At 33.0% G+C, this 13,081-nt stretch overlaps 1 protein-coding gene and 1 long non-coding RNA gene across 2 annotated transcripts in view; both read right to left on the bottom strand.

Annotated features, from left to right (window-relative positions):
* LOC124441553 (WD repeat-containing protein 3-like) overlaps nt 1-9,739 on the bottom strand; it is a 77,368-nt gene extending 67,629 nt beyond the window's left edge. The window contains exons 1-19 of the mRNA XM_046992029.1: nt 9,502-9,739; nt 9,334-9,410; nt 8,505-8,567; nt 6,655-6,676; nt 6,160-6,249; nt 5,597-5,698; nt 4,877-4,974; nt 4,762-4,792; nt 4,355-4,431; nt 3,936-3,975; nt 3,587-3,699; nt 3,361-3,453; nt 2,945-3,038; nt 2,684-2,785; nt 2,218-2,303; nt 1,816-1,884; nt 1,655-1,727; nt 1,102-1,158; nt 337-437 (exon numbers count right to left, since the gene is read on the bottom strand). Of these exons, the coding sequence (XP_046847985.1) occupies nt 337-437; nt 1,102-1,158; nt 1,655-1,727; nt 1,816-1,884; nt 2,218-2,303; nt 2,684-2,785; nt 2,945-3,038; nt 3,361-3,453; nt 3,587-3,699; nt 3,936-3,975; nt 4,355-4,431; nt 4,762-4,792; nt 4,877-4,974; nt 5,597-5,698; nt 6,160-6,249; nt 6,655-6,676; nt 8,505-8,567; nt 9,334-9,410; nt 9,502-9,678 (1,565 nt within the window). The 5' untranslated portion in view covers nt 9,679-9,739. The remainder of the gene's footprint in view (nt 1-336; nt 438-1,101; nt 1,159-1,654; nt 1,728-1,815; nt 1,885-2,217; nt 2,304-2,683; nt 2,786-2,944; nt 3,039-3,360; nt 3,454-3,586; nt 3,700-3,935; nt 3,976-4,354; nt 4,432-4,761; nt 4,793-4,876; nt 4,975-5,596; nt 5,699-6,159; nt 6,250-6,654; nt 6,677-8,504; nt 8,568-9,333; nt 9,411-9,501) is intronic.
* LOC124443356 lies at nt 6,477-6,980 on the bottom strand. Its single transcript, XR_006947632.1, has 3 exons — nt 6,893-6,980; nt 6,627-6,676; nt 6,477-6,554 (listed from the first exon to the last, which is right to left on the bottom strand). It is a non-coding gene; the product is annotated as an uncharacterized LOC124443356 (long non-coding RNA).
* Nucleotides 9,740-13,081: the final 3,342 nt, after the last annotated feature.

Below are 13,081 nucleotides of genomic sequence, written 5' to 3'. Positions count from 1 at the left end.
AATGAAAGTACATGTAGGTATTACTAGGTGTAATGTTGATAACATGTGAATATAATATAATGGTATTGTGGGTGTAATGTTGATAACATGCGGGTAAAAATATGCAGGAAATCTACGTATAAAAATTTGAGGACGTGGTTTACTAGTATGTTATAGACGTACAAGGTATGGTGATGACGAAACAATGATGTAACCAGGGTAAGAGGGTTTACAGGGTAAAATGAAGATGTACATAGGATACGAGTGTATAGTAGGGATATAATCAACTGTTTTAGGCTATCATATATTACTATCATAAAATTGTGTACCTGTCATTTAAAATTACATTGTACGTACCTGTCATCATGGGCGAATATTGATTTTCGACAATCACCAAAATCCAAACCCCAAATCTTAATGTTCTTGTCAACGCCACCAGAAACGAGGAGAACGTTATCCTGTAAAAAATGAATCAAGGATGACAAAATTACGAATCCAAAGACAAAGAAAAGTTTCAAAAATAAATAACGACGCCATTGAAAAGCGTTCACTAATACAAAGTGGTCAAGAGATGGACCGCTACACGCTCTACACTTTCAGAACAGAGGATTGGTAAAAATTTACACGGTCATACATAGTTGACATTATGTACGTCTTTTTTAAAGTTTCAAATTAATTTTCATTACATTCTCATAAACATCAAATTTTACATTCTTTTGAACTGTCGCATAAATTATTAATGTTTTAATTATTTAAAATTGATTCACTTTGTAAATTTAATTCCAAAATATCTAATTCGAAAAGCTATTGCGAAATGACTTATTTACAGCTTGGTAATGTATCTTTTGTGTATACGTATTTTTCTTGTATTTTATGTGGTAAAGTTCTTTCAACCAAAAATAAAAAACATATTATAAAACATGATATCAAAACAGAGTTGGAAGCCGTTCGTGTGAGCTTGAAAAAAAACAGTATAATTTATGCGACAGCTAAAACGGATGTGACGTATACAAAATGTATGACGTAGGCTAAGGATTCTTCTCACAAACACAATCCACTGCTATCAAATACGACAGTCAAACGTTGATACTTTGAAACACACGTCATATGAATAAAACGTACCGTTGATATATCCATGGTAACAACAGGTAATTTATGACCATAGAGGGATAGGAAGAACTAAATAACGACGCGGGAAAAGTAACCACATTTAAAGAATGAATACAAAAGTAATTAGGATAAATGGGTAGGAAAATGTTTATTTAGTTAAATTTTTGAGACTTCTGTAATCAATTTATAACGTTGATGGAAAGCATACATTAATCCAATGTTACGTAACTAGCTTAAACACAAAAATATCGCCTTCTTTTTACAAAAGTGGATTTTTTAGTGAATTTTTTTGTAGGAAAAGGAAACAGTTCTAACTCAAAGTGCATTTTTATCGTGATTCATAGAAAAAACATGGGAGAATTTCGTACAAGGTGTCATCTTTAAAGTGATCTACAGCAACAAATGAAAATATTCTGACTACTGCTATCCAAAACCAACTTCTATCAAATATCATCAACTGCTATACATTATCATCAACTACTATCCAATATCATCAACTGCTATCAAATACTATCAACTGCTATCCAATATCAATAACTACGTACAAAAATATTTAACAACTTACCTTCAATGTATCAGTGAAGAAAATTTTCATTGTAAAATCAAGCAAAGCCACGGCAATAAACTTTTGATTTAGACTGCAACGAAGGTTGGCACGTGATTAAATGAAAGATCATAAGTACATATACCCTCCCACCCCCCCAGGCGAATAAATCAACAACTAACCTGAACTTTACACACATTACGTCATCATTCATCTTTAATGTTCGCGCATGACAAATACTTAATCTTTGACTAAAAATAAATATACAAAATGAATCACCCAATTGTACAACAAAATACATAAAGCAATTAGACAATATTGAATCATACAATTAGAAAATGTTAAGCTGAGGATTGAAGAAACTAAGAGCGGATGGTCACATTTAACCACTTTTCTTTACAAACATCATGAAATGCACAAGAAAAACAAGAGAAAAAACTTTAGAACACAAGCTTCAACAGAATTAGTACATGAAGTTGTTTTTCCTCCGACAGACAATGGAAATTTTTCGTCTTACAAAGTTAAAAGAGTGAGAAAAATCACGTTGAGTGCAAACGTTGCTTTACATGCAAAATATTTAATACCTGGTCGTTGAATAGTTCTCATCCGTAATCAAATCAAATTCCCAAAATTTTACATCCTTGTCACCACTTCCTGAGGCGAATAGCGTCTAGAAATTGATAAAATCATCATTTCTAAATGCTACGTAGTCTGGAGCTCCCTCTGACGACGAGGGAGCTCCAGACTACGTAGCATTTCGTACGTAGCATTTCATCACCAAAACGTACGTAGTCTGGAGCTCCCTCTGACGACGAGGGGGGGGGGAGAGAAGTGAAGCATACGTCACTTGTTTCTTCAAGGAGTTACAAAATGACAAGCAGCAGAATAACTTAAGTTTGCCAAAAAAAGATCTCTGCTATTTTTGTTACAGAAATAATCGAAAGAAAGCATATTAAGAAGGGCATGGCTGTCCACAAATTTTGTCAAAAATGTTACTTTCCAACGACTGGACCAAAAATATGTTTTTTAAAATGAAGTAAAGTCCCTTACATTATCGGGAGCTAAACACAACGACCAAATAGCACCATCGTGTGCGTCCACAGTTTCAAGCAATGAACCAGACGAAACGTCAAATATTTCGAGTTTGCCAGCCTGTAAAGGAAATTTAGAGGGTCAACATCATACTTGTCTCAATACTTTATAAAGTCATCTTCTATTGTTGTATACCTTAGTACCAACAACAATGTGTCTGTAACATGACCTTACATTGTCTCACTACTTTATAAAGTCACATTTATTAATCCGGAATACCTTAGTACCAACAACAACGTGTCTGTCACCAGGTACAAAGAGCGAACTTAGACAATAACCAGAAGACATTGTTCGGATGCATTTCTGAGTCGATCTATAAATTTATTAGAAATATCATCACAGGTTGACATAGACACAGTCACTCTTTCCACCCACAAACAATGATAGCGTAGAGTACGTAAGTCTGTTACGGCAATTTTACATCCTTCTGAATGCTATTTTAATTCCTTGCATAATGGCTTTTTTAGTAAACTTTGATTTTTTTCACTCCCAATCCCCCATTAAAATTTATTCGAACCTTATTCGCCTAACAGAAAGAACGATAATCCTGTTGGTACAACTTGATAAAAATTAAAAAAATATGCATCATTGTACGTTGTAGTTAAAGAAATTACAAGCAAATACACAAACACAACTTTAAAAATCTGTTTATTTTCCTGTTCCACAATTTAACACTTTCAGCTGCGCCAGAGAGGATGCAGGAATCGTCAGAATTGAATGACAAAGTCCTAAAGTAACAAAGCTAGGATCAAACAGATGAAGTGAGCTGTTGAGCATGACGCTTCAAAGGCACGTGAGATTTAAGACTTTAACTTATTGTCATCACATTCCAAGTTAATTGAGATCTACGTAGCCACATACCTTACATCACTACGATGACCAGGTGTCTTTATGGAAAGTATATTAGTTGAATCTTTCTTTTCTTCATTGAAGACATGAAACTCTACGCTGTTGTTGTGTAGTAATAATGAAATCTGTAGAAATTAAAAAACTTCTTATTTCAAGTGGATGCAACTAATTCCATAGTATTCAGTATACTACGCATTCTTTACATGTACAATCAAATAAGATGATAAAAAATGACGAAAGACTATTTCTCATCGTTCAAAATGACTATTTGACAACAGTTGGAATTATACAGAAACATCAATTTAACACATCCATAGTTCTCAAATATAAAATAAAATCGCGGACAAAAATAATGAGATACCTTTAGATCATTATTTGAATTCAATGCAAAGTCAAATGACCTAATAAGAAAAAACAATGTTTGTATTTTATAATGGAGGGAAAGCAAAACAAGTGAATGAACGACGTACGTACGTATGTACGAGGAGGACTAGAAACGACTATTCAATCATAAAAATCGTTTAAAAATAACTTTTTTATTCCGCCATCTTGAACAAGCAATTTTTAAAACTGACATTGTAAAACGGCTTAAAAATATTGCATTTATGAAAGTGTTAAAACAACATTGATTAATTTCAAATAACGATAAACTTTGTCTGTGTTATATTTAAGAAAAAACATCCGTTGAGAAGAGCACGTCTAAAAAAATACTCTCTCACACACAAAACGCTTGACTTCCACAAGCGAATTACAACATTTGTACTCCATACATCATTTTACCTTATCTTTGAGGTCGTTTTAACATCGGGTAATTTTATAATCTCGTCTTCGACGGTGGCTAAGACGTTTTCAGAAACCTGATAAAATAAAAGTAATGTTAAAACATGTTTCAAAAATAAGACAAATAGTGCGCAAATACACAATTAAAATGTTGGAAAAATGCATATCTGATTCTTTCCTAGGTATTTCTGTTTCTATATTCTCAAAATCTATTTCATTTCAAGCAACAAAACCAAATATGCTCCAGGATTTTGACATAATATATATAAGAACTACTCACAAAATAAGAGAAATATCACAATGTTACAGAAACGAGGCAAGATTGTGATGTCTTCGCGTAAACTACGTATATTTTGATTCGTCAAAATTCTTTGCACACAAATTTCACGTAACAAAAATTATCTAACCGTCAGCTCGTCGGCTTCCAATCCTTGTGATCTAGGAATAAATAATGGTAAAAAATATCACATGTATGAGAATAAAAAAGCTTGAATACAGTTTTAAAATTTCAAAGTCAACAACCTTTGCTTCTTTAAAATCTTTTTTCGTCTTTTTGCCAAGCGTTTTTTTATTTCGTCTTCTGATGCAAGACGAAACATTTCTAACGTAGAATTAGCACCCTAAACAAATAAAAATTATCTTCACATAACCACATCTGTTCTTTAGTCCTCTCGTGAAATAAGAAATATTGATTATATTTTGCAAAAATCATTCATAACCGTGAATGTTATTGACATACGTAAAATACTACATTCTCAACTTGGTTATCATGAAATGAATAATGACAATCTATGGTCGACATTAGAATGAAGTTTTTCCAATGAAAACCGAGCAATATTTGCTACTGCAAAAATTACACGAAAATTACTCAGACAGTTGCTTTTATAATGAACATTCCCTCAAGATGTCAACACGACTCTCGGTGACCGAAGCAAAATTGATATGTAAATTAAATATTTTGTTTTCCATAATTGAATACCAAACCCACTTCTTAGAAAGCTGTGCGTTGCTATTGTCGAGGGTTTTATATAGTACAATGAAATACAATAAGCTATAGAATTATAAAGAACGAAAACTTAATGTTTATCATTAATGTTTGATTAATCCAATCAGAAAAGCCATTTATAGTTGATACTAGGTTCTAACATAAAGCTGAGCTGTAGCCACATAATGTTCATCATCTCCATAGCAATTTTTTACAATCCAAATCTCAAATAAAAACTTCTTACATAACGTACGTACATGACAACCAATATAAGTTCGTGAAAGATCGCAATACAGCGTCACTACGCGATCAGTTGAGCTTCTCATGACAGAGCCAATCATTGTACACGAAAGGAATTCCTATTGAAATTCGAAATATAGAAGTTGAAATCCGAGTTCAAACTAGAACTTAATGCTTACTTATGAATTTAAAACAAGACTAAATGCTTGATACAGTGGTGACAGGTCTTATGCAGATGGCCAAATTATAAACACAAAGTTTATTAGAGACCTTATTAGTTTAGCTTAACATAGTAATATTCACAAAATCGACAACAATCCTATCCACAAATATCAACCAACATTCCTAATACTGTATACCTCACAAATATTCACCAATAGTCCTAATTTACCTCACAAATACCATCAACATTCCTAATACACCCACAAATATCCACCAACAATCCTAATATTACGTCATACACGCATTAAAACTAAAGATCTCAAATTTGGTTTCCTGAATTTAAGTAGCATCCACAATTATCCCTCATGCATCATGCAAAACAACGCCGAGAAATGACCACAAAATACCTCTTATGTACCTCTATTTCTCCTACACCATCCTCGCTAGATTGCGTTGTTGTCTTTCGTTTTCTCGTGTCTTCGCGTCTTTCTGTTCTATCATCTTTGTACTAATTTTCCAAACTCTCAATTCACTATCAGCACAACCAGTAATTAACCTTGTTTCATTCTTGACGACGACAAAGCCCCAAACCTTAAAATGTACATTACAGTGACTTTATTACTGTTCCTAAATCCATGTTTCTAGCCAAGTATTCATCCTTATTCTTTTACGGAGAGTAAGGGTAGACAACTCCTACATCCTATCATAACAACAAATTCATAGGTTCCATTCATCTCTGTTTTATGACCAACCAAGGTAAGAAAACAATGCTGTGAATCAAGATCCCAAAATTTCACGAAAGTGTCTTTGGAACTAGGAAAGACAAAACCATTAAATACAAACTAGCAAAGCCATTTAAGATGAAAATAGATCTTCTACATTTACCTAGTTATAAGAACATTTTGAAAATCACCATTCCTTTATGACCTTTAAGTCTGAAGAAAGAACAAATTTAAGAACATTGTGGTTATACATACATACACATCATTTATCTCTTTCTTAACAAACATTGCTATATAATGAAGAACTCGCTAACTTTGACATTTCTGTCATATGATACGTAGCTTCTAAGCTTTACAACATACGTACAGTGTGTATGTAGGTGACAAGACCTCAGTTTAAATATTCCACTGTAAGTCAGTAATTCATACCTCTACACTCAGTTCATAGGTATTCAGATAGCGATACATGACTTTTATTTAGTAAGTCATACTCCCCACTCTCAGTTAGTAACATAAACTCAACATTTGTCAAATATAGCAAACATGAAAGCACTTTACTTTGAATATCAACATAATCATAACTGCGATAAGCAGTATTGATAATGCACAGTTAATGAATACCACAAGTTTAGTCAACATGTTTCAACATCTCATGATGCCACCTTTCATATAAATACACTATCATTTATTCTAATCAATATTTCATTGTAATATTTATATATAATTTACTCATAATTGTATAAATTGTAATACTGTATCATATTACTCTTTATTTATATTCATTAATACATACAATACTTTTATTATACTGAAGATGGCATCATAAGATGTTGAAACATGTTTATTTTAAAAAAACTTGTCATATAACATTAAATGATCATAATCGTATTCCGAACATTCCTGAGTCATTAATTATATCCCAAACAATGACATCTGTATCCTATAGTAGTGACAGAAAACAACACAAATGAATTGTTTACATTTTATAAACTACCATTCACAATTTATAGCAATTGATTCAAGTGTCATAAAAATCACAATAAAGAATACCTTTGATCCAGACACCAATTTGACACCAGTATAATCATAGTTAAGAGCTGTAACTACTGTTCATGACCACTAGAAGAAATTCATGTTGTTAATGTAGATCGCTCGGTTGGTATAGTCCTGAGAAGGACTGTTTTGTTGTTCTATAGGACTTGGAGGACTATACCAACCTGGATGATCTACATCTACAAACATGTAACGATACTCCCGGTTTCAAACCATTTACTTTAGAAGAAATTCAATGAAACAAAAGATGAAATAATTTTTAATCTTTTAAAGAGATATGGCAAGAATAGAAAATGCCTAATGAAGATGGTTGCTTTGCATCTTTGAAAACATTAGTGCTGATACACATCCATTCACCAGAATTAATAATTTTACACTAAAACACAAGTCTACCCTTCCACAGTAATGCAATAGTGCGACATTGACTATGTCACTGCTTGATACTATATTTTAGGGACAACACTGGTTGTATTGACTATTCTTATAGTTTCAGAAGTTTCTGTGTAAATTACAAGGCATTTAATGTTCATTTATCTTTCATTGATTTTATATACTGAAATTTGAAAACTTTCCACGTTCCTTTTGGTTGAGAGCGTGTAAAAATGTCTTCAAGTAGTAACTTGTTTACTGGCAAATTTTCTCAATTGAGTTTTGAACTGCTTTGTGATTGGAACACAGAAGTTGCAATGGCAAACAAAAGGCTAAATAGGGCAAAATGCACCATCAGCAACATCTGTACAAGTTGTAACCCTCTCCAGGATACCTCTTATACCTTGTTGCTGCATTGTGGGTCTTGAAGTTGGAAAATTTTGGTTGATGTGCCTAGCACATATATTATAATAGCTGATGAGTATATTAACTGTTTGTTTACCAAAATTTTTTGAAATGAGTTTTGGACTGTTTTGTAACTAGAAATCTAGTACCGATGGTAAACAAATGGTTGAGCATAGAACAAAATGAAAAATATATTCCATGACAGGAAATGTACCTAAATGTCACTGAGGATGTACCATTATTTATATTCCAAATTCTGATGACACCATCACCATACCTAAAATTTAAAATAAACTGCAGGTGGAGGTGCATGTATGCAGGTTAAGTTTAACATTCTTCTGCCTGTAAGCAGCTGCAAATTTATACATTAAGATCAAAAGCTGTTCAGTTTTCAAAAGCAAGGAAAATTATTTTATAAGGGCAAATTTTATTACTTGTTGTCAAAGTGATATAATTTATCTAGTCTAACAAAGATGTAGAAATTAAAATAGTTTGGGACTCGTGGGAAATGGCAAGATTTTTATTTTAACATTACATACTGTACAGGTGATTGACATTTTTTGGATATCAAGATCTTTCAGAATACAAGGGGAAGGGTGGGATCTGGCTTTATAAGTTAGGAGGTATAGGATCTGGCTTTTATAAGTTAGGAGGTATAGGATCTGGCTTTTATAAGTTAGGAGGTATAGGATCTGGCTTTATAAGTTAGGAGTAGGATCTGGCTTTATAAGTTAGGAGGTATAGGATCTGGCTTTTATAAGTTAGGAGGTATAGGATCTGGCTTTTATAAGTTAGGAGGTATAGGATCTGGCTTTTATAAGTTAGGAGGTATAGGATCTGGCTTTTATAAGTTAGGAGGTATAGGATCTGGCTTTTATAAGCAGGGTGGTCAAGCCCTTTCCCCTGCCTGACCTTGTGTTTCTTACAACCATACCTTTTACTGTTAAAAGTGTTGATTAGCCACAATGAAGTAAATATCCGGCATCATTTACAAGACATAATGAAATGCTATATTATTTAATTAGATAAGCTCTTTTACTCACCCAACAGCAAGATGTTCAGAGTCAGGACTGAGGCAGAGACATGTCACTTCGCTCTTGTTACCTTGTAAGACATTCACCTAGACATTTAGATAAGCATATCATAAAAACACTTTTAAATAGTGGAAAATATAACATTGTTTAAAGGTTTCAACAATTCTCTTCGAATACTTTTTCGCCAAGTCTAGCGTCCCAAATATATACATTTTCTAGTGCGGGAACAATCGCGAGGCAAATTTCACGTCTTTTCTCGCCACTTTGAACAAGACACACATTAGCTCTAGCACTTCCCACTACGCCAAAGATTCCAGCTTCGACGTAACGCAGATACGATTTTGTTAAGACCATTTTAAAGGAAAAAGAAGAGTCCTAAATATTGGAAATTCATCTTGAACTACAACGAATTGTCTTCCACCCGATTTCCACGTGGGGATTTATGGTTTAAGATTCTGACTATATTGACCAGGCGGAGAAAGGGGGGTGTCGTCCAATGGTATGTCCCACAGGGGGGAATTAGTTAGATCAGATCACGACCAGGTTCTTTGGTCGATATTGGTGCGTGGGTTTGAAAAATCGATGTTATACGGGCAATTTGACATTGTAAGATGTTTAAATATATTAGAATAAAGAAACTTTTAGTAGAGAACGCCTAAAAAACTTGTAGTTTCACGATCTGTCTAAATTTTTAATGATTATATGTAAACATCGTTTCATAGCGTTTTCACACCTAGAAGAATAAAGAAATATAAATATGCCAGTTTTGGGCATATATAACCATGGTTGTTATAATAGTTTCTACAAAGATAACATTTAATAAGCCAAGCAATTTGTATCGTCTAAATTGAACCTCGCTTTGAAACATGTTATAAAATTATAATTCATTTTGGATGATAAATTTCTTCTTACCTTTCAATATTTTCATGATTCAATCCAGAAAGTAACTTCTCTTCTCGATTAATTTTTCAATTAAACAGCACACTTTTCAGATTCAAAGAATTTTTTTGACCGTATACAGAAATCCGTCCAATTTACTACGTTACTAAGCGTATATAAAGCATTTAGAAAGATGCAGGTAGTTATTTTTACATATTTTTAACAACATCATGAGCAGTTTCCACTACTATATACCAAGTGAGCAAACGAAATTCAAATAGATAGAATTCCTTTGTTGTTAAACAAAATGCTTCTTGAATAATAACAATCGTCACGCAAAAAATCAGAAAAATTAACTGAACCGAAAAAAAGATACGGTCAATTCCAAAAGCCTGGACGATAAAAGTGTAAAAGAAAATGAGACATGGTTGCCACAACAACGCAAACAGTTATCCTATTCAAGCATATTTAGACTTTACTGTCATTCTTATCTTGCAAAGTCATATTTCCAAAGTTTCATTGTGTTTGATCAAAATAATGTTTTAACCCTGTAAAGCCCCATGTGACATATGTGTAACATTCCTTTCAGTGGACTTCTGTATTCCAGCTATTCTAGTTTTTTGATAAAATTTTGCACCAATACCCATCGTGACATTCTTGTAACACAAAATGAGTGAATTTGATTGGTTATTCCATATATGGCGATCAGCATGCAATATACAAAATGGCCATCATCAAGAAGTCAAAGTCCATAAACACGCATTAAATATGTTTGATATTTTGATTATATAAGGTATGAAATTACTTTTTATATATTTGAGCTTTTTAGTGTTTATTTTCATATTAAACCAATAATGTGCTCTAGATTGAAAAGGTATGTGTTATTTTACTTCGTCAAAACTTTTGTGTACATTGGTGTCACATTGGGCTTTCTGCCTCATAGCAGATAATATAGAATGTTGGAATGAAGGATGCAGTATCGCTCAAAAGCAACATGATAAGCTAATTACTTTGTATTGAATAAGAATAAGAGAGTATAAAGACCATGTAAATAACATTGGAGTCAAAATCTGCTCACAATGCCCAATGGCTGATAGTCAATATTTACTACTGGAAGTGTAGACTGACTTGCTAACACTAGAATGAAATCTCTAGGTGATGGAAGGACAACATTTTATGCTCACAATGTTCTTGACATCCTTGCTTGTGACAATAGTGATGCTGGTGATTCAGATAGCAGCAGTGACAATGAATGTTGGGAACAGATACAGGTAAAAAGCTTTGCTGATTGTATTGGTTTTTGTACAAATTAAATTTAGATTTCCTATTAGCTTGGCTAACTGACACTGGAATAAACCAAAATAGAAATGCTATAATAGCAATAAAGAAGATTGATTGTTATAAAATTTCAAAATACAAATAAACTTGTCAGCAATTTTCAGTAAGGCTGATTATTCAAGAAGCCAATCATGCTAACCAGTACTTTTTCATTTGAAAATATTTTCTGTAGGAGAATACTCTGGCAGCAGTGATGATGATGGTGAGTTTGAAAATGTGAGTGTGGAAATCGATGATAGTGATGACAATGATGATAACATGCCCCTAGCTTCAATGCGAACAAGTAAGCCGAGTTGGAGAAAAACTTCATTTGTTGTGTCGGAAACTAGTGTAACATTTACTGGTCCAAACGTTGAAGCCCCAGTGAACATGGAAACAAAAACTCCTCTTCAATATTTTAAGCAATTTGTGAGTGATGATATGCTTCAAAATTTGGTGACAAGCACCAATGAATACAGTGTCCAAAAGTCTGGAAACTCAATAAACACTAATAAAAAAGAGATAGAACAACTCATTGGTATGTTTTTTCATATGGGGCTTGTAAGGATGAGTGGAGTTCAACAGTATTGGGAATCTGCTACTGCATACAGTCCTGTTTGTGATGTCATGAGTCGTAATCGATTTCAATTTTTATTCAAATCTAATTGTTTCTATGATTTCCATCAGTGATAGCATTACAAAAAACATATTTTTTTCATTCTTAAAAACCATGTTTTGTGTTGACTAATAAAATTATACATTTTGCCCTGCTATTTGAAGTGCATACAAACCATTATTCATACATAACATGTATTCTTACAAACCATTCTGAAGTGCATAAAGTTATCTTTTATGCCACAATTAGCCCGGTGTTACATATATGTCACGTAACACAATGAGGCCAAAATAGGACCTAAACACAATTTTTCACTATTTCAGCAAGTAATGACTCCAAATGAGTATAAAAGTCAATGGAAATAATTTTAGCTATAGAAAATCACATTGTGGGTTCTACAGGGTTAAGTGAAGGCTACCTGAAACACCCGAATCTTGGGTGAACTGTAGGGAGCTTCACTAAAGGCATGACAAATAAACTTAAAATCTCTCACTGGAACGTTATCTTATTTACCCTGAAATTACACAACAAAGGTGATTTCTCGTAGTTTTTGGCTTCATAAAAAGGTAGCGTTCCAGTTGTATTTAGCTCAATGGCATGGTCTATAAGCTAGCTACACCATTGAGTTCTATAATAACACCATTGAGCTACACCATTGAGTTATAATAGAACTCAATGAGCTACGCTAGTTTATCATTTTATAGCTATTGAACAAACTGATTTGATACCAAGTTTTATCAATATATAGTAAGTCGGCTATAAAGCAAAAACATATAAAATTTAAGTCGGCTATAAAGCAAAAACATATAAAAGTAAGTCGTAAGTCGGCTATAAAGCAAAAACATATAAAATTTGCATTCCGCATTCTATCATTTTGCTGCTATGAAAAGAATTCAAAATTTCACAATATAATCCGCAGGGGATTAAAATTTAACATTTAGTGGA

Source organism: Xenia sp. Carnegie-2017, unplaced genomic scaffold (assembly GCF_021976095.1).
Source record: "Xenia sp. Carnegie-2017 unplaced genomic scaffold, XeniaSp_v1 HiC_scaffold_20, whole genome shotgun sequence".
Classification (NCBI taxonomy): Eukaryota; Metazoa; Cnidaria; class Anthozoa; order Malacalcyonacea; family Xeniidae; genus Xenia; species Xenia sp. Carnegie-2017.
The sequence above is the reverse complement of the archived record's forward strand: the minus strand, read 5'-3'. Positions and strand labels throughout refer to the sequence as shown.